General features: G+C 40.2%; 1 protein-coding gene across 2 annotated transcripts in view; it reads left to right on the top strand.

Annotated features, from left to right (window-relative positions):
* RNASET2 (ribonuclease T2) overlaps positions 1 to 27,273 on the top strand; it is a 214,086-nt gene that overhangs the window by 166,431 nt on the left and 20,382 nt on the right. For both annotated transcript variants that reach the window (XM_088481578.1, XM_088481577.1), the window contains exons 8-9: positions 5,323 to 5,365; positions 15,473 to 15,547. In XM_088481578.1, the coding sequence (XP_088337704.1) occupies positions 5,323 to 5,365; positions 15,473 to 15,547 (118 nt within the window). The remainder of the gene's footprint in view (positions 1 to 5,322; positions 5,366 to 15,472; positions 15,548 to 27,273) is intronic.

Genomic DNA, 27,273 nt, shown 5'->3' with positions numbered 1-27,273 from the left:
ATATGAAGATAGATAGAAACAGCTCTCACAGAATTTAGGACCACTACAGTAAAATACACCACTCAGCCTATGATCGGGTACACACACACTGGCTGACACACACACACACACACACCTCTATCACTAACTACATGAATGCAGCAGGCAAATACAGCCATAATGATTTATTAAAGACACTCCACCCCCAATAGTGCTTCTTATACAGTGACTCCAGTAGTGGTCTCCCTATGCAGTGCCCTTTATACAGTGCCCCCAGTAGTGCCCCTTATGCAGTGCCCCACCTATGTAGTGCCCCCAGTTATGGTCCCCCTATGCAGTGCCCTTATACAGTGCCCCCAGTCGTGCCCCCTATGCAGTGCCCCATGTACAGTGCTCCCCTATGTAGAGCTACCCGGCGGCAGTGTGCTTGTTACTGTGTAGTACGGACCGCACACAGCTTACTGATTGGCATACAGGGGGGGTTTCTGGGTGCTCAGAAACTCCCCCTGCATGCGTATATGAAAAGGGTTAGGAAAAGCACATGGAAAAGGAAGTTAGTATGGTTCACAAAAGAAGTATCCACTAGTGTGAAAGCAAAAAAAGATGGCATTTAGGAAATATAAGCAGTCTCAGAATTATGAAGACAAAGAGGTGTATCTTGTCAGATGGAAGGAAGCTAAGATGATGATCAGGTGTGCAAAGGCACAAGCTGAGGAGAAATTGGCCCAGGTAGTAGGTAATGGGGACAAAACTTTTTAAAAGTATATATGTGAAAGGAGAAAATGAAATGGGGGATTATAATTCTTAAGAGAATGGGGTCTATTCTTCAAGCAGTTTTTTACATAAAATTATGCAGAAACTGTAGTTTCTGCATGATATTATGTAGTGTACCTATGTACTAAAAGCACAATGCAGGAGATTTCACAGAAATCTCCAGCAAAGTGCTGATTAGCACTCCAGATTGCAGTCCCAATTATTATTAATGGGGACTACGTTTTTCGGAGTTTAGTACCGGTAGTTTGTACCATCTTCAGATGAGTAAACTACTGTAAACCTATGGGTACAGGAGAGAGATCTTTCGATCTATCCCCCGCAGCCCCAATGCTTTTTAATATCTTTGTTGCCGACTTTGCAAATGGTACAATATTAAAGGGAAACGATGCCTTTTTGCAGATGACACAAAAAAATGCAAATGATGGAGGATCTAGGTAGACTAGAAGGGTCAAGAACATTGCAACTACAGTTTAATGCTAAAAAATGCAAAAATCATGCACGTGAGTCTCAAAAAGGCGAAAAGGGATCTAGTAGTCACGATTTTAGGTGACTTAAAGGCAGGTAAGCAATGTAACAAAGCAATGAGAAAGGCAAGTCAGAAGCCTGGTTGCATAGGGAGAGGAATCTGTAGCCGGAAGAAAGTAATAATGCCACTGTGTACGTCATTGATAGGGCCTCATCTAGAATACCGTGTTCAGTACTTGAGGCCATATATCCAGAAGGATATAAATACATTAGAGGCTGTACAAAAAAAGGCAAATAAAATGGTGCAAGGATTACATCACAAATCTACCAGGAAAGACTAAAATATCTCAATATGTATAGTTTAGAGCAGAGAAGGGAAAAGAGGGGACATGATTAGAAACTTTCATATATATCAAGGGTTTTAACAAGTGTGATATGATCGGGGTAGGGGTCCCTCTCCTGGGGTAGGTGGACACCTCCTTACACATAGCAGCCAGGAAACAGCACTCCAGTCTTGTGTTTTCATGCAAGCTGGTCGCACCAGTTTTTATTGTGCAACTCTAGTCAAACAAACCAAACATAAAATAAATCCTAGCCCGTCTGGGCACTAAATAGACAGGTTATTCCCTCTCTACAAGTGGCAGGGCCTACTGCCTTACCACAAACACAGCACTTTCAAAAGGTCCCAGTGTCTCTGAACAAAACCTCAGTGTTGGTTCTCCCCAGGCTGTGTGAGACATGCATCAAAACTCTTACACAGCTATATTGAGCCACTCCCAGGTGTATTCCTTAATTAGCCTGCTCAAAGGCTGGAAGGCCCAACACCCGGAGTGGCCTGTGGAGGAAGCCCTCCCTCTCCTCACATCCACACCCCCAGGACCCATTCCGGCTTTTCACCAAAGCTGACACTCAGATCTGTTTGTAAAACAGACTCTTCCTGGGGGTTAAAATACATATTACTGGAATCTGGGACACACATACATGCCATCCCTAGCTTCTCCAGTGCTTCTATCACACAAGGTACAGGAAGGAAGCATTCTTCAAAGGAAGAACACAAGGACATGCGCTGAAACTGGAGGGACATATAGGTTCAAAGGAAATTTGAGGAAAGATTACTTCACGGAAAGTTTGATGGATAAGTGGAATAGCTTCTCATCAGAGGTGGTAAAGGCTAAGAAAGTAGAGCAGGTGAAACCTGCTTGGGATAGGCATAAGAATATCCTTACAAAGAACTAAGGATCATGTAGGGTTGAGGTTACCAAAATGTTAAACAAGGGCAGACTATATGAGCAAAGTGGTTCTTATGTTTCATAAAATGGTATGTTTCTATGTAACAATGGAAAAAGACCCAGCACAATCATTTTCTCTCGAGAGGGTATATGCCTTGCCTAGAAAGATTACACCACTGCTGTTCATATTGCATTAGTCTAAAGCTGGGTACACACATAAAGATTTTCTGTCCAACCATCCAGCTAGTTGATTGGTTGGAATGAAAATCTGGTAACGTATGGGAGTAACTGATGATCAGCAATTTGCTCCTAAATGCCAGAAAACAGATGAAAATGGTCGTCAGACAAGTTTGTTAAATGTTTGATCTAAACCAGTGGTACTCAAACTCGGTCCTCAGGACCCCACACAGTTCACGTTTTCCAGGTCACCCAGCAGGTGCACAGGTGTAGTCATTACTCACTGACCAGTTTTAAAAGATCCATAGGTGGAGCTAAGTATTTCACTTGTGATTCTGTGAGGAAACCTGCAAAACATGCACTGTTTGGGGTCCTGAGGACCGAGTTTGAGAACCTGTGATCTAAACAATTTGTTCAAACAACAATTTTTATCCATTTTCCGGCATTTGGGAGCAAATTGCTGATTGTCATTTGGTTTCATACCTTACCAGATTTTAATTCGAACCAATCAACTAGTTGGATGTTTGGACAGAAAGTCTTTGTGTGTATGCACCATTAGTTGGGTACGGGATGCCAGCGCTCGGGATCCCGGCGCTCAGGTTCCTGACGCCGGCATCCTGACAGGGTTAGGATATCAACAGCTGTTGGTCAGCAAGACGTAACCTTCCCCCACCACGCACCCTAAACCTAATCCTCCTCCCCCCTTAGTGCCTAATTCTAACTTTCCCCCTGGTGCCTAACCTCTAACCCTCGATTTAAGCCCAGTACTTACCGTCAGGATGCTGGCCCAGGATTCTGATAGGTGTCAGGATTCCGGTGCCAGCATTCTAAGCGACGACATCCCGCACTGACCAGATCCCGGGTGGATTAGAGCAAATTAAACACACACCATTGAAATGCACTCTATTTTGCTTTGTATCATTTATCATTGTGGCTATTTTTGTGTTATTTTTTTCTGTCTTTGTTTTTAAATAATACATTATGTTTCTTTCATTTAAACAAAATTGATGCTTTACAGTAGAGTAAAACAAATCCAAAGTACCAATCAAGAAAAACTGGCGCTTAACCTCTCAGATAAATAATAATTGGTTTCCAGGGCTCCAGTCTTAACATAATATATACTATTCAGTGTGGGAATTATACCTCTCACTATACCAACAACTATAAAACCAACAAGCATTCAGGGCGCTGTCAATTATTACATGTTCAATTGGCATATATCAGTCATTTAATTCACATAAAATCACATATAAAAAATTATAATAATATGCAATTATTCACATATTACACAAGAACAATGTTCCTATGAAAAGATTATATATATTATTTTAAATGCACAGAGAGTTCTTTACTCCAAAGTTATATGTTCAATCTGCACAACATAATTTAATCAGTTCTGTAGCAATTTCAGTAAAAAAATGGCAATTGAGTCGTTTAATATCCAAGCATAATTTGTTTCATAACATGATTTGTTAGATCAGAAAACGGAATTCAATCCTTTCCATAAGGTGCGCTGTGTATCCAAATAAAAGACACAAATGTCAGCTGTCTTGTAAAAGTCTCTAATTATCCACAATGTAACGTTCTTTGTGCAACCACAAATGATCCTTTGCAGGAAAAATAATTTAAAGGATTAAAGATAACAAAGTTTAGTCCTTCCAATAGAACACAGTGTGTATCGCAAAAAAAAATTGGACATATAACAGCTGTTTGTTATGTATAGACTAACAGTCTCCGGTCCCCTGCAATTAGGTACCTTTAGTATGCAGCCACTTATGAACTTTTTCTCAGAAGGGGGGAAGCTTTTAACATAGGCAAGCAGATGTCCGCTATATCCCTGAGCAGCATGTGCAATTCAGCGCCTTATCCCCTGTGTTTGAGTCAGGGCACTTTTACACTGCTGCCGGATCAAGTGTATTTCTCACCACCGCTCCTTGTTGTTCTCGCGGCTTCGGCCCTGGACTTTTACGGTGACTGGTCTGTTGTCCTCACTACAAGATACAAAGTAACTTCTACGCGTTTCTCTGCCTACTCGCTCAGCAGCTTCCTCAGGAAATAATCATGTTATGAAACAAGTTATATTTGGAAACTAAAGCGATATAGATGTTTGGAGATTGGATATTAAACAACTCAAATATAATTTTTTTGCTGAAATTGCTACAGACCTGATTAAATTATGTTGTACAGATTGAACACATGACTTTGGAGTAAAGAACTCTCTATGCATATAAAATAATATATATAATCTTTTGATAGGAACATTTTTCTTGTGTAATATGTGAATATTTGCATATTATTATTATTTTTTATGTGATTTTATGTTAATTAGCTTACTGATATATGCCATTTGAACGTGTAATAATTGACAGCGCCCTGAATGCTTGTTGGTTTTATAGCTGTACAGTAGAGGATTATAAAAAATCAAATAGAAAAATAGGCTTACTAAAGGAGCACTCTGTTATCATTACAATGGCCTGGCCATAATAGTGTTGCTGATGCTGTAGATTTACAGTGTCTACTATCTTATCTGGACCAATAAACAAGTAGAAAAGTCATCCCAGGTAGAGGTAAGTTTCTTCCATAACAGTCAGAGGACTGAGCACATTTCAAAGTTTTATGTGGAAAATAACATCTGTTCTCTGTTTATGGATACTTTATTAAAGACAAACTCATATTTATGTTCTCTATTCTTTTTTAGTGTTCTTGTAAAATCTGGAATCAAACCATCAAATACATACCAGGTAAATGGCAATGCGAATTTATACATTTTGTTTCAGATAAAGGCCATGTTTTTTATTAAAGCTTGCAGCCATTTTACATAAAAATTCACAGAAAAAAACTTCCATAAAATAGAATAAATAAATATTTACATTCCAATATCTCAGAAACATAATCGTAACAGAAAAAGAAAGTAATTAATTTCCTTCTTGAGTTTAATTTACTCTTACCCAACTGCAAATTCAACATAAAACTTAACCCTCAACATAATCTATATCCTGCCCTTTACTTTAAACTTTTTCCCCCTTCCCTGTCTCTCTTCCCTTTCTATTTCCACACACCTTCCATGCCTCAATACACTCACTCATTCACTCCACCACCATGCATTCCCCCATACATTCCCATTCTCTCTCATTCATACCCATACACCATCCTTTTATACCAAGACAAAAGAAACCCACAATAAAGAGAAATTACTAGCGGATACTTATAGCCCTAAAAATGTATGCAAAGCCATTCGAAACCAAAAATCATCCAATTTTTTACGAGAAAAATGTGAAAAGACAGCCTTTAAAGATTGAAAAGGAGCAAATCATCCACCACCCACTAAGGGGGTTTCAGCTGGCACCATAATTGGGATCAAGTGACAGCGTCTAACTTCCCCCTCTCCAATTTCTTTATCAATCTTGCCTCGTGCAGAATTAGGCCCACCACCTCTCTGCAGGGAAGAACGTTACCTCTCAATGATACCTGGCACCGTTATAAGCTAACTATAAGAATAGTGCTCAACTCAAAATCCCCATATCATTTGAATGCCCCATAAGTCCATACCAGTTAAGTCAGCCCCGAAAGACAAGGGATACCTAAGGCTCTGGACATTGCTTTATAAACCCCCACATTAAAAGGACAATGAGGAAAAAAGTGGTCCATGGTCTCCTCCTCTCCTAGGCATTCCTCCCGTGGACAACCACGATCATCGTGGAAGGAGAGCCTGGCAATGTCTTTATATTTCAAAAGGATCCTCTGAGAGTTAATTAGAGATAATCCTTCCGAACATACGTCCCCTGGGCAATCCCTCAGGGCCAATGGGACATGGAAGTGAGTTTGTAAGACCCTCTTCCCCAACTCCTTCCTATCGAGATCTCTTGTCTCTCCCACCCTCAAACCCTATCGTCCTATTACCATCAGGCACTGAACCACGTAGATTGGGAGGTAGCCTCTCCTTGCCCGAAGACTTGTCACTCGGCCACCATCTAACCATGCTCCAAAGAAAGGAGACACCCATTCCCCAAAACCATCTACCCACTGAGGGGGGGTCTCTAAGAAGAGGCCACCAATGTTCATCTTTAGAAAGGTCACAAAAAACACTACGTGGTTCACTATATCCAGTCCCCCCCCTCTGCCCTCTGTAGATTATAAATCTCTTGACCAGGTTTATTCTGTTTCCCCACAATAAGAAGAAAACCAAAGCACATAAGCTGGACCACATTGATTGAAGGGTGTAGGTGGTGGATAAGGATCGGACACCAAACAGTTAAGATTTCAACTGCCAGGATGCAACGGTCCCTTCCCCTTAAACCTCGCCCATGAGTTTGAGGCGAATCAGTTTAACAAGCCCAAGGCAGGAGGAGGAGAGGAGAGACGGAAGACTGGTACACACATTCTCACATAAAAGAGAAGGGAAACCGGTGACCAGGAAACCAAACCGAGAGAAGCCAGGGGCGTCAGGGCGGACGACCTGTGGACCCTATGGACTTCGAAGAAAGAGAGTTAACAAAGGTAAGTTTTACCATAACTCTCATTTTCTTCTTCAGGGTCCATAGGGATCCACAGGGATACCGTGGGGATGTCCCATAGCAGTATTCAAGGGTGGGGACGCTCCTGAGCTGAGAGTATCCTGCGTCCAAATGAAGCATCCTGAGAGGAAAAGGTATCGAAGGCATAAAACCTAAGAAAGGTGTGGACAGAAGACCACGTGGCCGCCTTACAAAGATGTTCAGCTGAGGCGCCTCAGCGATCTGCCCACGAGGGTCCCACAGAGCGAGTGGAATGAACAGAGATGGTAGCCAGCACAGGAATGCCAGTCTGTGTGTAAGCCTGTGAGATAGTCATGCAAAGCCATCTGGCCAGAGTCTGTTAGTTAGCTGGCCAGCCCCTCTTGTGGAATGCATAGAGAACAAATAGGGAATCTGTTTTCCGAAGAGAACTTGAACGGTCCACGTAGATCCTGAGAGCACGGACCACATCCAAGGAGGCCTCACCGGCCGAGAGGTGTGGTGATTGGAAGGCCGGGACTACGATTTCCTCATTAATATGGAAATGAGAAACAACCTTGGAAAGGAAGTCAGGACGAGTTCGAAGAACAGCCCTGTCCTGATAAAAGATCAGAAATGCTGAGCGACAGGAAAGCGCCCTTAAATCTGACACCCTACGGCCAAGTAGGTTTTGCACAAGTCAACCCTTTACTTCTGAGTGAACTTCCACCCACTCCAGCGCTTTACTCTTCTGGTTGCATACTCCAGCTTTTTAATCCAGTTTGCACTGATGTAATCGCCTTGATCAAATTGGACGCCTACAATTTTTATCTGGTGGTTAGCACTGGTGAGGCTGTCCGGGAGGCAAAATTCTTCACCTCCCTCATCCAGAAAACTTCACACTTGTCCTGATTTACAATGGATCCCGAAGCATTTTGTTGCATTTTCTTTTAATGTAAATAGTGATGTGCTCATTGAATGAGTCGTGAACATTTTTAATGTGTCCTAGAGATCTGTAGGTATTTTGGTGGGTTTATGGCTCCCACCACCATGTCTGTCCTGAATTCTCTCCAGTTTTGGGACTTGAAGATTCAGCTCCTGGGGGGACCTTTAAGTGAATTACATTTTAAAGGGACTGATCTTACCTAGGAAATGGGATTTCTAAATCCTTTATTCTGCCATGCTGATGTGTCCTGCTGCATCTTTACCGATTACGCCGCAAACGTGCGCAAGCATTGCGCCATGCGGTTACTCGCAGCAGCATATGCTGCGGTACACTATGGCGCTCACTGCGATCGCACCATGCAATCCTATGGAGGCACGGGTGTGAACACTGTGTGCGTATCCGCTTGCGGGCGCATGCCTCACGCTATGCATGGTAGCAGGACACATCTGTAGCATTGTCTCTAGTGAGTCCAGTATTAAAAGGAGCTTTCATCTTATGCGAAAATCTCCTGAATGTTTTTGCCTCTTAGTCTTTTGGGTTCAAGCATTGGATTGATGTTCAAAATATGATGTCTATTTGTATTTCTCTCAGGATTGAAGACTGTTTATTGCTTTGAAGTGCCTTCTCTGTAAAATCAAACAATTATCTGATAACCAGTTGTTAGGTAGTGGTACCGCTGAGGGTCCCAGTGACACATCACTTAATAAATGTGTGGTCCTACCTAACTGTTTATAGGCCTCATTATAATTGACCTCTACATTTGTCCCCAAAATGCCCTAAGATCCTGCCATATGTACCCACCATGTGCTCTTGCCCCTCCTCGTCAGGTGCCAGGTATGGACCAATAGTTATCCTCTGCCTCCCATATTTCAGACAAAAGCAGATACTCCAATTGTACATAAGTAAAACATCCTCCAGACATTCACCTGCTGATCCTGCAGCCCAAAGGGCACATGCACTTGAGGAAACCCTTGAAAATGAAGTATTCCAGCGTAGCCATCAGTCTCTCCATCTCTAGACCATATCCGCTGCACCACTTGTAAAGTCAATTGCATAATACAAATCCATTTTGTGACAAGATACCAAGTTTTTCAGCACTGCGCTTGATCTGTAACTGAGCACATGCATTTATACATAATTTTGTAGTGGAAACTCCTAGAAATAACCTGCACTTTGCTTCTTCTCGATCGGTCAAGTTAAAGCTGAGCAAGAACAAAAACATCATCAATGCGAGAGCTATTTGTGGCACCATGTGCGCAGCTGGTAAGGGGTGGGGGAGAGGTGCTTTGGGACCACTTTCATTTGAATAGGATAGGTTACATAGCAGTATGTGCACAGGGCACACAGTGTGTGTGGTGGGTGATGGTGCTGCTAAACCAGTCTGCATAGCACTGCTGGTCACGTGGGCCACTCCCGTGACAGACCCCTATGCAAAGCAATACAACAATAACAACTCAAATAAAAAAAAAATGTCAGAAATGATTTTATTGTGGGCGAAGCCATGAGCCAGTAGCGGGGTGCAGGGTGCCATGTGCCCCCCGTGCCACTCATTGCCGATCGTCGCGGGCTGCCTCCTCACACAGCAAAGGGGCCCTGGAGGTCCAGTGTGTTGTTCTGTTGCAGCCGCGGCTGCATTCCGACTTTGACTGTTGGTGATAGCCGCGGTCACATGATTCCCCACCAGGCTCTTACTTGCATTCCTGCAATGAGACTCGGGAGCCAGTACACTCCCCCAGACACTGCGTAGCGTCATGGGCCAGGTGCGACCCGTCGCCACAGAGTAACTTTCAGTGGCAATGCTGCTCCGCTCCTTCCCCTCCTGTTCCTGTGTCCGGGCACAATGCACTCTCTCCTGATGCCCGCTGTCTAGGTCATCAGAAGATATCAGCGACGTGCGAAAGGCTCCCGGCTCTAGGGCCAGGCTGTAGCCACTTACCAAGGGAAGCAGCACTAGGATAGTAGCAACAAACTATGGCCCCTATTCAATTAGAGGTGAAAAGTCGGAATCTGCGGAAAAGTTTCGCGGATGACGTAAATTCGCCATGCGGAAACTTTACACCGTATTCAATTAGAAAGACTTTTCGCATACACGGAAAGTCAATGCAATGTAATAGGCGGAAAAGATTCGCCTTTGAAAGTAGGCGGAAAAGTAGTGCAGAATTTGCCTATTTGGGATGCAAAGGTGGGGAAACCACTCAGCACCATTGGGACAGCCCACCAAAGGTTAACTGCATTAAAAAATCCCTAAAAAATTAGGAACACCCCAAAAAATTACTTTGAAAAAGGGGGCGAAAGTACAAAGTTGTGGTTCAAACATAAAAAGTAGCAAAATAGATTTTTGGGGGTCTGCAAACAGGGGTAAGGTGTTTTTTTGATTGCATGTGCTTGCAACAGGTGGATTTTTCACGATTTTTTAAACTTCACTTTAGAGACTTTAAAATATGCTTACACCCATTTTGAAGTACCCCAAATTTGACAGGACTTCTTATTTTCAACAAAAAATACTGATTTATGCCATTCTTCACCACTTGTGCAAAGATGCTAATTTGAAGCTATTGAAACAACTCAAGTACCCCAAACAGTTTTATTAGGCTTATTCGGTGACATCTACATTGATCCCCAATGTTAGTGCACCTTTTTTGGGGGTTCAAGCTAATTTCCCCATTTCTGACAGCACTTTCCGCCTGTTCCGACATCGCTGCTTGCCGTTTTCACGTCCTTTTGGAACTGAATAGGGTGAGTAGCCCAATAATTTCCGCAACCAAAACACGCGATGACTGCGGAAACAAGATTCCGCCATCGGTGGCGAAATTATCGCGGCTATTTGAATAAGACCCTATGTTCCTTAGTTCCAAACTCCTACCGTGGCCTTCTCCATTTTGGATATATACATATAGACCCATGAGTGAGTGTTCCCTAGACTCCCCATTTATTATCACTTTTCTATCCCTCCTGCTGCAGTGACGTCCATGTCTCCCATCATCCTCTTCCATCCACACTGCCCCTGGTATTAGTACTGCAGGTGCCGTACACTGTGGGAGCAACCACTGTCTGCAGCACTGGGAGGGGCTAATGTATGGCTGTCTGTGTGGCACACTCTACTGTACCTGCTGGCACTGACAACTGTTACTGTGGTGACTGAGAGGGCAGTATGGAGGACTCATAAATATATATATATATTGAAAGTTGAAAGGAGAGTGCACTCGTGATTATGTGAAAAATAACAATTTTACTTATAACATTTGCTCACATACATCAAAGTTTAACACATTAAACTCCACCATGGATGGGTCTCCGGATCCTGGTGTAATCGACAGACCCAGGAGTGGCTTACTGACGTGGACATGTGACGTCATCCGGTATTCCCAGAGCGGGCGGCAGTCCACTGAATTGCTATCTGCAGCGTGGCCTGTCGATTACACCAGGATCTGGAGGACCGTCCATGGTGGAGTTTTTAATGTTTTAAACTTTGAAGTAAGTGAGCAATTGTTATAAGTAAAATTGCTATTTTTCACGAGTTCGCTCTCCTTTCAACTTGCTTACCTCTAGAATCTGTCGCTCCGTGGCTGGGAGCTGGGATGCAGCTGCGCTACATATATACCTGAACAGATAATTTCTGGACATTTCAATCAAAGGACCTCATGCGCATAAGTAGAATTTCTACTATAGTGTGTTATAAGTTAAATTGAATTCACACCAAAAATTACATAGTGGTGGATGCTGCTGCGTGTGCTCATGCATATGTTGCTGGAGTCGCAGAAGCAATAATATGCAAATGCCGGTATCAGCCCTTCCCGGGGTGTAGTAGCATGCGCCTGACTGTGCAATCACTAAGACGCCCACTCTTAGGGGCATATTGAATTGGGTGCATGAACTGCAAAAATCCCGCACCGGTGATGGTTTTTGCCCTTCAATTAGGTGCAGGGTTTTTTATTTTTTGACTGTATGGGTTTTTTTTTTTTTCATGCAAACCCAGAGCAAGTGTGATTTTTTCTAAAATCTGTATTTTTAGGAAAAATCAGTGGGACATGCTCTGGGAACCAGGCGGCACCCCCCCTGAAGACTAATTAAGCAATTGGAAGTTTCCAGTTAGCTTAACTAGTCCTTAATTACTTACCTTCTGCAGCGCTGTCTTCTGCATCTTCTTCTGTATCCAGCATCGGAAGCCGGGTCTTCTACAGCAGGGTGAGTATGTCCGTGTGTGTGTTTCTAAGTGTGTGTGTATGAGTGGTGTGTGTGTGTATGTCCAGTGTCTTTGTAGCCCCCCCGGAATGGGCACTGGGAGAACTTCATCTCTCAGCACCCTTGCCCCTCCTACCAGCCCCTGGAGCCTCCCAACAGCCCCCGGGATTCCCAGCAGCCCCCTCTCCAGTGTGAAGATAGAAGGTAGGCCATCCGGAGCCGGGGAGACCCCCAGGCAGGTAAGTGATGAATTCTTTTTTTTTTTATTATTTTAACGCGGTGGATACCGTAGGTATCGGGAGCGCTCATACCCGCAGTGTTCCAAAATTAGGAACGAGGTTTTATACCTCGCTAAACCTCGCGCCCAATTGAATATTACCCTTAGTGTTTCTGCACACTGTAACACCACTGGTGATTCTTGACATGCCGCCATCGGCGCACTATTGACACTTGCACCTGCCCTATGTTGAGCACAGTTCTCAGTCTAGAGAAGCTGCGGCTCTGCATCTGAGGACGCAGCAGCTTTCACTGATGACCCCCCAAAACTCACATAACCTCTTTTTGCGTTAACTTCAGGTCACCGCCCAGACACGCCTATCACTCTGCCACCCCATTTTTATACCATCTGACCCTATCGCAACAGCATCAGTTCGCATGCGCAGTTGCTAAAAATAACTCCCCTGTGCCCGACAATGGAAATGCATGCGACTCAGAATCAGGCCCTTATTGTCCAGATACAGCATTTTTTTTTATTATTTACATTTTTTATTATTTTTGAATAATTTAATTTTCTGTTAGAGTTAAAAAAAAAACTGGATGATAATTTTTTTTTTTTATGAAACCGAAATAGTCATCCTGCCAATATTTTACTTATAAATTTTGGTGGTAAGGGATTCTTTTTTTATTGTCACAATACTGTAATTGTCAATAAAAAGAACTGGCCTTATTGGCAGAGAAAGCCCATGTGCTTTATATGTTAAACCACCTTTGAACGGTTGGCTACTCATGGGCCAGTGCTGTGGGCTTGCCCCCCCGGTCTTAAATTTGCCAACCAGCCCCTGGCAACAGCTCTAAGGAAGGCTCGAACAGAAATCTGCAGTAAGTGTCCTTGTTGCAGGTGCCACAAATGCGTTAATCCATAGCTCTCCATATCCCGGAATCTATGGGATAAGGCGCAGTATAACCACGTGAGGAAAAGGGTTTATAATTGAATAACTCTGTCCGTAAAAGTCTGAGGCTATTAGCACTTTTCCTTGCACTGTAATTTTCGCGGCTAATTGAATCCCGCCCTAAAAGTTCACATATTTTGTATTCTGTGCTTGGGATAAATATACCTAGATATGTTATAAGGTAATTTGTTTGGACCAGAGTGCTCTAATTATGGAAAACTATCTATTTGCTAGCATTGGAAAAGTACAGTATATATGTTTTTTTTGTCTTTTTCCCTAGCTAATAACTTTTTACTTTTCGTCAGTCTATTCCAATATGTTGCCAAAAGAAACCTTACTTTTGTGTCTCAAAAAAAATTTGTTTGGTTAGAATTTTAAAAATTGTTAAGAAACCAACACTTCAAATCCATGAAAATGGGCTATTCATAAAGTTGTAATCCACTTCTGGTCTTAAAAGTGTTAGTGCTATAGGTATTTGCCTAAATACATACTCTGTTGTCCTACAAAAGGATACATATTCTAACTTACAACACATCTAAGATACTGTAAACCGTTGTTAAATTGCACATAGATTGAAAGTATCAGTTAAGAATTCTACATCCCATGGATAGGTAGACATAAATGAATAGTTCATTTAACATTATTTAACCTACCTTCTGAGCATTTTATTGGTTTCAAGATTGTGTTTTATATCAATTCCATTTAGAGAGTTTCAGTTCTTAGTGGTGTGTGAATGCGCACATTGCTGAGAATTACAGTAGGGGAACATAACAGTTTTTCCTGCGTACATCTATGGGCTGTGATAGAAAATCTGTTTCTTCAGTAGTCGCTAGTTGCTGGAGAAATGGTCCGAATGCAGGCAAATCGCAGCCATTAATTTAATTGAATGGCCCCCATTGCCTTCATTTTTTAACAATACCAGCCTTGTTGACTTTCTGGAAGTACTAATGAATGTTTTTTTATGGGACATGCTGTTCATGAGAAAAGCAGACCACAAGCATGGTTTACAGCATCTATGTTCTATTAATTCTACTGAGGATAATTCTAAGTTTAAGCTAGTATCACACTCATTACCTGCTACCATTCACAGTTACAGGACATTTTTCAAGCTGCACACACTTTGTGGAATGCCCTCACCCACACAATAAAGTTGGGTACACACCTGACAGATATATCTGCAGATTATGGTTGTTCATACACACTGAACAACTATCTTTTCACCTAGCCGCGGGTTCCCAGGCCTGTGCTGCAAGTGTACGGGCAGGTGGCAGACCGTCCGTACACACTGCACGATGGACAGATATATCTGCCATCGGTTGTGCAGCAGAGCCGACACAATATGTCTGTGAACTACGTCATTCACACACATATCGCTGGTACACACTGGCCGACTGGCACACGATACATTGGCCGATCAATTGATCGGCCAATATGTCTGCCAGTTTGTACCCAGCATTAGACTTTCCTCTAGTCTTCAAGCATTCCCTGAAAACTCACCTCTTCAGACAAGCTTATAAAATTCCAGAACCACTCGCATAAGCTACCCTACCCAATTACATCCCCTCTATACACTCCACACATAACTTTACATATTTTATTTTTCTTTAACTTCACATCCTGCTGACCCTAGGCTAGCATTCCTGTGTGACTGGATCATAAAGCCCACTAAGTACCTCTTCAATCTAGCTGGACCAATATCTCTCACTTATGCCTGTATATTAATGCTTATTTCCTTATATATTGTAAGCTTTCAAGCAGGGCCCTCTTACCTTCTTGTCTGTCTGTTATTCCCCAGTCTTATTTTATTACTAGTTTGTTCCCAATTTTAAAGTGCAACAGAATATGCTGGACATTATATAAGTTAATGAATAAATAACAAATAGTATCTTGCTGTGCTGTGCCTCTGTACATTGTACGTAAATTGATAGGTCCAAAAAATGATGTTCTGCAAAGCTCTTGTTAAACTAACGCAGTAAATTACTATACAGTATAAAACAAAGTTATCGTTGATATTGTTTTATAAGTCAAAGTGAGCATTAAACTAGAAATCCAGTAATAAGACAAACACTTCTCTTTTAGATGAAAGAGATTGAAGACGCAATTTTGAATGCATATGGTGCAGTGCCAAAAATTCAGTGTCTTCCTCCACAGCAGGTAACTTTTTTATATTACAGTGGCAATAAATATGTGCCCTTGTTTCCAGGGTTTTGCAATTCTAGTCTTCCATTTCCATAGGTTTTCTCTGTTGATTCTCTGAAAGAAAGCACTGTAATGCTTTCCTTCCCTCTACTTCATCTGCTAACTGCATTACTATAGAAACCCTTATTATAGGGACGTTTAACATGCACATATAATAATCTAATTTAAAACTCCCACAAGAAGTCACATTGGTAGCAGTCACTTGCAGTGGTAAAATGTGAATTGTCACCTTGCCGATAGTTTGTTTTTCCAGAAAGCAAGTAGCAAAATTGCAGTACTGCTGGGCTCTTCTGATGGAGATCTGCACTGTCCAACTTTGGCCACTCCATCCACTGCTTTTATGTTGTTTAAGTGGGAGAATACTAGGTATGTCACACTGTCAGCACCACACCGGCCTTTCCTGTACACTCTTTTTCCCTTCTGACGTTTGAGTCGGAAATTTGTGAGCTTTACTCCTCCTCTGTGCTAACTACTTGTGCTCTTTAACCCAATCTCTCTCATTATACAGATGTGTCCACATGCATCTAGCCTCAGTGCACTAAACATAACGCTGGAGCTCCGTGAGACTCGATAGCGCCATGCGTCTTTTCGTGCAACTTTTTACCTTCAAATGTGTCTTATTCACACTGCGAAACAATAGCACAGGCAGCTTCTATTGGTTAAAATGATATGCAACATGCCTGTGTTCTGTGTGTGACTGCGGGTGTATCTGCATGCGAAACGCTACATTACAGTGTTACATCTGCTGACACTGTAACGTAGCATTTTGCATGCAGATATCATTGTTGCATATGCTGCATATCATTTTAATCAGCAGAAGCTGCTTGTGCTACTTATTTGCATCGCTCTGCGAATAAGACTCATTTGAAGGTCAAAAAGTCGCACAAAAAGACACTCGGCGCTACCGAGTGACGAGACAGCATGAAGCGACTTGAAGGGCTGTTTAACGTGCAAAGAGACTAGATATATGAGGACACTTGTATTTCCATTTATACCACTGACTGTGGGAAACTCGATCGTCTGTGCTTCTCCTTGTACACCCTGTGTCTTGGCGACTTAATATCATTCATTGGATCTGTATATTTTTTATATGTAAATGTTGTTTATCACAATATTCATATAGATGTCCCACTACCATTTGAAACTTGGGCAAAAACAGAACTTATCCTATAATCCTCTTAGTCTGGCCAAGTGCCTTCTTAATATTGTGGTTAACCATTAAGAGGGATATTTAAATTAACTGTGAGTTGGCCAACATTGCTTAATGTGGTTTAAAAACCCTTGGCTTTGAGACTTTGCTATTCAAGAATCTCAATTTAATTAACTGTGCATTTTACCTTACACCTTCAGAGTAGGTGAAAAGTCAGGGGAAAAAAACCAACTTATTTTAAGGCAAAAATGTCAGGAAACAGTGTAGTACCCCTGGGACTACCCTCCCAATGAATTATAATGTATTTAAAGGTTTTTAAATAGTAACATCTACCCAGTACTTTGTGGGTTGGTTGTAGTAATATTGGGAAAGGGGATTTTGAAGTTAAAGATGGAAGCTGCAAGTGTGTTTTCCCATTATTTTACAGACTGTTTTATACACACTTAAAACTTACTATAGAGTAATTTTAATGTATCCCATTTATAAAAGTTGCAAAAATGAACCATTTGAAAAAGGCACCAGGGTCTCGAAATGCGTAGGTTGAGGTAGCCTTGCACCATGCATCCAGCACACAGACTTGGAGTCCTAAGAGATTTCCGGAGTTTCTTATTCATAGCAACTGGGCTCCCCCTGTTTACTGTCTGGAAAAGGTGGCCAATTTGGCACCAATGTCGTATTACATTTAAATGTTTTATGTTTTGTGAATGTTCTTTTTTTAATCTGTGCATATATAAATGCAGATTTTCTTATCAAGATTGCAAATATAAGCTTTTTATCCTTTTGCCTTTAAGGTAATTTAGCTAACTGCTTCTTCCGGACAGTATTATTTTATGCTTGTGCGTGCTGAGCAATCGGCCATTGGGGAAGATGTGCTAAGCTCTAGAAAGTGATAAATTGGAAAGTGATAAACTGAAAAATTACAGGAGCAGACTAATCACTTTCCAGAGCTTATTACATCTGCCTCAATGTATTATCTGCTATATCAGTTTATGCTTAGCCTTCTGATGTGAATCTGTTTCACTGCAAAGACCATATGATGTATGTCTCATGTTTATGCTAATCTATGCACACATAAAAGATAAGATCACTGTGTTTAAGATATGTCCTTTTGATTCAACATATTGTAGAACATTGTTCACATACATTTATACATAAAAGGAATGAGCAAGCTATAAGGGAGTGCCCAATGTTCGACACCACATCGATTCTCATTTTGTAGAACAGCACTTTATCGTGCAATACACTCATGAGTTTATTTACTTAATTTTCTGATCAAGTAAATCATGTCTACTTTAACATTAGGATAATGTTTCAAAGCTATATTTTGCATATTTTATTGCTCATCATATTTAAGTATCACTATACAATTAATAATGAAATACAAAGATAGCACCATAATATATATATTGTAACTTAATGCAACTAAACACCAACAATTATTTCTATGGAATGTTGCAGCAACAATATGTTCTGCATTTTAAAAATATCTTTAAATTATCAGGGATACATGCATTTCTTACCTATGACTGCACCGATACTTCCGCTGCTTGGCCAACACAAATTCAAATGCCACTCAGTTTTGTAAAGCAACTGTTTGGATGGTAGAGGACTCAAAACTAATATTATGTTTGTGCAGTGCAATTTCTGAGGCTTTACAATACTTTAAATTACTATTGTAGAGGTAAAGAGGTCCTGTACTGACTCTATAGCCCTTGTTCCCAAGGGTTGATCTCTCTTTTAAATGTCCTGCTTCCACAAAAGTTTGTGTATCTGCTGGCAGGAGCCTCTGTCCCAGCGGTGGGCAATTATTTCAGCTTGGGGGTCACAACAAATTTTAGTATGTTATCTAGGGCTGCACACAAAATATTTTGTATTACCAATACCTATCAATAAAACTTTAATGATATAGAGTGTATACAGAGTTCATGACATGTAGTTTATATGGATATTTCTGAGGTGTACCTGGGATGTCTGTGCAGTGCCAAGGCTCCAAGCTGCAGAACAGAAATTATATGTATGGAAGCAGGCACATGGGTATTGCCCTTACCTCCCAATCTTGGCCATAATCTGTATCTCTGTCAGCTCCGCTTCTCATGCTGCTACCAGACTGCTCTGCTCTCCACAGTCTACCTACAATACAAATTTCACATTCAGCTGGGAATTGGTGCATGCATGATGATTCTCTGCTAACCTTCTTGGGAAGGGTTGGAGCAGCCAATCATTAAGAGAAAACTGTGAACAGGTGTTAATTCAGCTCAGCTATGATTACCTCACCTCCCAGTGATGCCATCAGGAGCAAATTGGGAAGATTTTTATTATAATTATTTAAAGGCTGTAACCGAAGGAAACAAGCACCATTGGATGGTGTGTTGCATGTGGCCCGTAGGCCTAAATATCTGTCTAAGTATATGAACTTTGCTAAGGGGTAGGTTATTTTCCCTCCTTTGCTTGTTCTGTTTCCCTGTTTGTATATGCAGGCAATTGCCAGTTTTACCCTCATATTTTGGAAGCAAATATTCTATTTTAATCATTAAATAACATATTCTAATATATATATGAACTCGCAGAGTGTTGCCCTAGATTTATATACCGTTGGATCATTAGAATAATTTAATATGAATGAGAATATTGCACACAAGATGTGGTAAGTAAAGTGTATTTATATTAATCAAATCAATGCTTCTATAGTACAATATCTCATAAAACATTAATCAAATACAATCAGCAATGAGAGAGAGAGAGAAAGATGACTGCTAAGAAAGCATGGAGGGAGATGGGTTTGTATGTTCTGTGTGGGGGGGATGTTAGACCGCATGTTCCTATTGTTTACAGGTCTCATGCTGGCAGCCATTTTGACTGCAGACTCCATTATAAATATGAGAAAAACTCCATAAAACTACATCTCTTTAAATAACTAAGCACATGGTTCCAGGCCTTCTCACAAAGGGAACAGCACATGGAACCTCCATTTTGAAACTCCCATAATGCCATAAAATGCCATAGCTAATTCACATACCTGTATCTATCCTTACATCTCCTTCCTTACAACAACTTCATCAGATATTCCGACTACTATTATAAATATGCAAGTTGAATATTATATACCGATTGCTAACATAAATAGACTTTTCAATGCTCTATCACAGATACAATACCTATTAGTCAGATGTGGAACTCATTTCACCTTGAAAACTATTTTTGGTACATTCTTACACACCATAGCTGTGTGATATCACCAGGCAAACATTGCATTTTATAGTATTCCAATATCTAATACAGCCAGCATTCACTAGGCCGGGCTATTGTTTAGCACATGGTTCAATGGGGGGGAGGGGGAGCACATGTTTCAAGGCCCATATCACAAAAGGGAACAGCACATGGCAGTCACCATTTTCCTTTAACAAACTACAATCACCAGCTGACATCAAACTAAATTTTATATTCTGCAGTTTGCAATATTTCAACTAGTTTCATCTTAATTCTAACTAGCAATTCTGTGGGGCAGCACAGACGATGGGGAAGCTCAGACAGTGTAATTGTTAGCGTTACTTCCTCACAGCACTGAGGTCATGGGTTCGATTCCCACTACGGCCCTAACTGTGTGTAGTTTGTATATTCTCCCTGTGCTTGCGTGGGCTTCCTCTGGGTGCTCCGGTTTCCTCCCACACTCCAAAAATATACTAGTAGGTTAATTGGCTCCCAACACAAATTAACCCTAGTGTGTGTGCGCATGTGATAGGGAATATAGATTGTAAGCTCCACTGGGACACGGACAGATGTGAATGGTAAGATATTCTCCGTAAAGTGCTGCGGAATATGTGTGCGCTATATTAATAACTGGTAATAATAAATAAACGACACCATGTTACAGTTAAACCACAAGAATACAACACATACCACTATAAATCACTTTACCAAATTACTATAGACTCTACTGCATGTTAACAGACTGATGAATTCCTTTACCAAATCACTGCAAACCTGTTACATTATTAATCTACCACATGTTATAACACAAACTTGCTACAGACTTACACTTACTATAGATATAACTAACTACAATACAGACTTAACCATTACCATATAAGCCAAATCCATATATTTAACCAAAGTTATGTCCTTAATCCATTTGCATGTTGCTATATAGCTTGATACTTTTTCCAGGCATTTGTAACTGCATCTTTGAGGAAGACCTCTCTCTTCCGTGTCTCAATGCAAGTGTCTCTCTGCAAGTGTGTATATCTGCCCATGTCTTTCAATGTCTGTTAGAGAAAAACCTCCATGTGGGAAACCAACCCCTCCTCCTTATACCTGATAGGTGTGTTCAAGAGGGGGTGTTTCAATCCTTTAATCTGAAACACATGTCCCAACAGTGTGAGAGACAGCTATTTGTATACAAATGCTAATTATATTGTATTGTGAGCTGGCTACGTCTAAGGTTATGCCGATGACCCTGGTAAACTGGTTTCTGTGCCCTGACTGAAATAAGTAATCAATATTATTATATAGCTGTAATAAGAATGTAATATTCATATACACACTCTAACATTTCCCCCTGTGTCGGTTCGATGACAGCTGAACTGACATAAGCGTGTGTATTATCATAATTTTAGCGTATGTGTTATGTATGTTGATCGTACAGGTGGTGAAAGAGAGAAAATTAGTTTGGAGAGAATGATAACAATGTAATTTTCACAATTCAAAGTAAAAAGTAATGAAAGGGCAGAGAACTAATGGTTCTCCACTTCGTCGCATACCTGGATGGAAAAAAACTTGTTTTTGTATATATGTGGAATTATGCAAGGGTAAAAAATCTTTCATATGTGAGGCAAACCCTTTCCTAATTTTTATTAACATTTGGAATCAAAAGCCTATAGTTGTTCCTATGATGTCCTCTTCGCCAAATGGGATGGGGGCACTCATCTGGAGTGTTGTCATCTTGAACATCTGTTTTGGATGATCTGTGTTCCGTCCGATCATATTAGGGTTCATGTAGTCATCTGCCAGGAATATCGTCTGTCTGCAGCTGGGCCTCATCAGCATCTAAATAAGATATAAGAGATATCCGTTCTTTTGAATGTCTCCACCTTTCCTACCAAATCTGACATCTTGTCTTCCATCCGATCCACCTGTAGTCTTCAGATATCCTGTGGTTGACTTGATTTCCCTATATGGACGCAAAACAGATTCTCCGAGCATGAGCTGTCCCTTCCCACCCACTGTGATAATTTAGAATTTTGTTTGCTCCATATTGGAGTTTCCAAAAATCACATATCATTAACATTGACTAGTGTCACAGACTGAAGTTTAAATTGTTTTCTCCACTAGGTGGCATTCAAGTTCTTACAATGCCTTTTACTTTTCTCATTTCCAATAAATCTCTCCAAAAAAAATATCCCTAATCTGGGAAATTTTACATTTTCAAACTTCAAATACCCATATAAAACCTTCAAATACCCATATAACACTCCCCCTTTTCTCTTGACAATAAGCTGAGCATTAATTGTTGAGAAGAATCAGAGAAGTCTTGGGTTCTTTGATCTACCTTGACCTGCATTCCGATGTTCAGAGAAAATAGAAAGAAATGTTAGTATACATAATACAGGCATGTCAATATGTAACTAATTCCTTTCTATTCCAAACATATAAACTGTTAATAGATATACCCAATTAATTTAGTAATAACAGAAAATCACCCTGTGGAACCTTTTTAAATATAAGACCATTTTCAAACAACCTTAAATGTAATTTTTTTTCATTGAAATCCTTAGTAATTCCAGGCATTACCACCTCTGCTGGGAAATGGATGTGTATTTCCCTTACTACTACTACTCCTAGGACCTGTGAGTGTCCTTACTGGTCACAAGAGGTAAAACAGCAAAATTACAACAGGTGTTTGAGAAAAACGTACATTCCGCTGAGTTATTGTCACTGCAATAATTTAAAACCGTATGATCATATCCATATTTTTATGATCTATGGCAATCCCCCTGTTCTGGTGAATGAAACCTCCACCAGAGGGTTATCCTTAATACTTACATCACAATTTAACTAGGTTTTACAGGGATTTATAAACACAAAAACATTACGTTTGTGTCTGCTACTAACAATCACTTGGGATCTCTAACCATCGCCACAACCATATTTTTAACCATATAAGCCAAATCCATATGTTTAACCAAAGCTATGTCCTTAATCCATTTGTATGTTGCTATATAGCTTGATACTTAGACTTTTTCCAGGCGTTTGCAACTGCATCTTTGTGGTCTTGTGCGGGGATGACCTCTCTATTCCATGTCTCTCTGCAAGTGTGTATATCTGCCTCTGTCTTTCAATGTCTGTTAGAGAAAAACCTCCATGTGGGAAACCAACCCTTCATCCCTTTACCTGATAGGTGTGTTCAAGAGGGGGTGTTTAAATCCTTTACCTTGAAACGCATGTCCCAACAGTGTGAGAGCCAGCTATTGGTATACAAATGCTAATTAGATTGTATTGTGAGCTGGCTATGTCTAAGGTTATGCTGATGACCCTGATAAACTGGTTTCTGAGCCCTTACTTGGAATAAGTAATTCATATTATTATATAGCTGTAATAAGAATGTAATATTCATATACACACTCTAACAAACTTATTCCACTAGTTATATGTGCTACCTATAAAGTCAAAGAATAATAATTGATTGGAGTAGCATATTCAGTTTGGGCTCTTATAAGTGCATTTATTATGCTGTCCCATTTTGGGCAGATCTGCTATATGACAAACCTGTCTTTACTCTGCTGTAGATTCTATTTGCTTCATGTTGTTAATTTACTTAATTACATGTACCAAGACATATATTTTGCCACTGCTCTTTTTTTTTATGAGTAGGCAGTTCTTAATGTAGACCTTGCATCTACTGTACATGGTCCTTTAAATTCGACCAGATCCAATTACTGGGCCAGTGCAAGCATAGTCTATTAAGCTGCTTAAGTATGATGGCTTTCGTGTGTTTGTGTAATTTGTTAGCCACCTATAGACTATCTTCTTCATTACCTCTTAATACCAAATAAAATAAAAACGCTACACACCATAGCTGGCAGAAAGAAGGTCCAAATTTTATTTATCACTTCCATAAAGTTGGTGGCCAAGGAAAAGCTATTGCAAACTGTACTACTCAGATTTGGTCAACCGAGTGGGTAATCCTACCCACGGATTGGGTTCTTTCAATCCCACTGATCGTGAAATATAGTGAGTTCCTTATTTTTTGTGTTATACCGGAGGCAGCAGGTTTTGCGCACCTTTTGAAATACTACTGTTTTGTATTGATTCTTTGCTAAATTTCTCACTGGTTACTATTTATGGTTGCTGCAATTATTTGATTGTACTAGAGTAAAGATGTTTTCATTCAGAGAAACAAGAATAGACAGATTTGATAGTTTATTTGAAGACCGTTTAGGTGAGGTAGAAATTAGGGATGATGATCTTGAGACCATTATAAATGACCTAGAAAAGGATCTCATTAGAGAAAGTAAGATCTGGTGGGAGATAGCGACTTTAGAGAAATACGTAGCCCACCAGATCATTCCAAAAGGCCTAAAGATAGATAAAAAGGCTTCCTTCTCTTCAATATCGGAATCGTTTAAAGAGAAATGGGACTCAATTACTAAGAAATGCTCTTTAGCATTAATGAATCTAATCATAGAAGAGAGACAGATTGAGTTTGAAGAGTTGAAAAGCACCATTGAGACTAACAAATCGCTGGTGCAACCATTCATGAACTCGCCCGACTGTAAATTGTTGATAGAAAGAACGGAACAAAAAGTAATGAAAATGGAGAGAGACCTCCGATTAAAAAAATTCAATAGAGATAAAAATGGAATAAGTGCTGAGAACGCGCCAGAAAACGAAATAGATAGGGAAGATTTGGGAACTGATGCACTATACCAGACTATAAATTCTTCCGAGGTTAAACAAAATATTAGATCTATTGAATATAGTGATTATAGAAATGGAGAAAGAAGGGATCACTATAGAACTCCATTAAGACGCCATAATAGGCGATATAACCAAGATTACACAATATCACGTCAACAAGGTTATAATAAGATGCATCAGAAAGGACAGACTAGAGAGAATTGGTGGAGAAAGAAATGGGAAGATCAGAGACAATGGGATCACGACACCGATAGGTTAGAGCATGGTAGATCTGATCTGATACGAGAAGTGCCTGCCTCCACTTGAAGGAATCGTTTTTTAGGGGACAGACGAGGAAAAAGAGATTACAGACCCTAGATAAAAAGAATAAACGAGGAAAGCGGGGGGGAACTTCTAAGAAGAATAAAAGAGGGAGGATCCGCAAATTGAGAAAAAATCAGAAAGGAAATAATCTGAAGCTAAATGCAACAATCAGCTGGGCTTGTGAAGATTTTCAATTTGAGTTCTTATGTCTTAAACGAAGAGTTGGTATTAAGTAAAGGCCTAAAATATGCCCCTTCCGCCAAAATTAACGAGTTTCCTTTGTATATTGATATACAAAAATACGTAAGAAAACTCACAGTAAAAAAGTTTTTTATGATAAAAGAGAATGAATGTCCAAATACACCAGTGGAATTAGAGAATGGGTCTAGATTTCGGCCGAAATCAACTTTTTTCCCTTCTCATTTGAAGGGTAGTTTTATTGACACTTTCTCAGCACAGGTGTTAGAGGATCTTAAGGATATTACATCTAAGAAAATCAAATACAATTTAACTTTCGGAGAAAGAAAGGCTTTAAAGGAATTAGCCAAAAAAAATGAGGTAATCATAAAACCCGCCGATAAGGGGGAGCTATTGTTCTAATGGATACCATCAATTATGAAAATGAAGTTTTGAGACAACTCAATGATGTCTACACATACAGGAAACTAAGAAAGGACCCCACGGAGGGCTTCAAGAAAGAATTGATATCTATGGTGGATGAATATACAAACTTGGGCACCTTGACCAGTATGGAATCTAAATTTTTGATAAAAGATAAACCAGTGGTCCCAGTTATTTATATACTGCCGAAAATCCACAAGGATCCTATACACCCCCCAGGCAGACCGATTGTGTCAGGGATTGACTCTATCACATGTAATCTATCGGAATTCATCGATTTTTATTTACAGCCATTGGTGCTTTTAAACAAGTCACATTTGAAGGACACACGTGACTTTTTAAATAAATTATCAAATATTGAATGGAAGGAGGATTTTATAATGATAAGTGCCGACGTAAGTTCCCTGTATACCATCATTAAACATGAGCAAGGTATAGAGGATGTGAAATTGACACTACAAGGAACGGATATTAAAGAAAAAATGCAGGAATTCTTAATTCATAGTATCAATTTCATTTTACGGCACAATTATTTTATTTTTAAAGACTCGTTTTATCTACAGGAAGTCGGCACTGCCATGGGCACCAGGTTCGCACCAAGCTATGCAAATATTTTTATGGGGGTGTGGGAGGACCTAAACATCTGGAACCACAACCCATATGGTGCGAACCTGGTGCTCTGGTGCCGCTATATAGACGATATATTTTTTATTTGGAAAGGGGAGAGGAGTCTTTTAGATGCTTTTTGTGCCAAGTTGAATTGCAACGACCGGAATATTAAATTAACGTTTGACATTCAAACTGAGTATATCAATTTTTTAGATGTAACTATATACCTGGAAGATGGTAAAATTCAAACAAAATCTTTTCAAAAACCGACAGATTCCCTGTCATATATACAAATGGGCAGTTGCCACCACCATCAATGGCGGACCTCCATACCAGGAGGCCAACTAAAAAGAATAAGGAGGAACTGCTCTAAGACAGAGGTTTTCAAGGATCAGGCAAATAAAATAAAAGAAGCGTTTATAGCTAGTGGCTATAATGAAGAGCATGTACTAGAGGAAATAGAATCAACAATGAAAATGGACCGTAAGGAACTGCTGACCACTAAACCCAAAAAAGTAAAGGAGGATAAGTTTCAGTGGGCCTTCATCACAGATTTCAATTCCCAACAGGGAAATTGAGAAAGTGTTCAAAAAACATTGGTCCATTTTAGAAAGGGATCCCATTTTGGGGGGAGTGATCCCTCGCAAACCAGTCCATATATATAGGAAAGCATCAAATCTTTCCACGAAACTAGTTAGGAGTGCACATTTATCTCATGAGTCTCTAATAATCAATAGGACTTCGGGCTTCCACAGATGTGGATTATGCCTCGGATGCAGAAATATAAAAAGATCAGGGAAAGGAAATACATTTTTAGATGTAAACATCAATGGACAAACTTTCAATATATCCGACTTTATAACATGTAACTCTAAAAATTTAATTTATGCCATCGAGTGTAAATGTGGGTTATTTTATATTGGGAGGACAACAAGATGTCTGAAGGTCCGTATAGGAGAGCATCTCAGGAATATAAAAAAGGGCTTAGAAACACATTCATTTTCAGCCCATTTTAAAAATAAACATGGTTGCTCTATTGAGGGGATTAAAAACTTCTTGGGACTCAGTATAATTAAAGGTTCAG

The sequence above is a fragment of the Taudactylus pleione genome, unplaced genomic scaffold, assembly GCF_031769625.1.
Source record: "Taudactylus pleione unplaced genomic scaffold, aTauple2 ptg000275l, whole genome shotgun sequence".
NCBI classification, from domain to species: Eukaryota; Metazoa; Chordata; class Amphibia; order Anura; family Myobatrachidae; genus Taudactylus; species Taudactylus pleione.
Note: the sequence above shows the minus strand (reverse complement) of the source record. Positions and strands in the feature narration are given on the sequence as shown.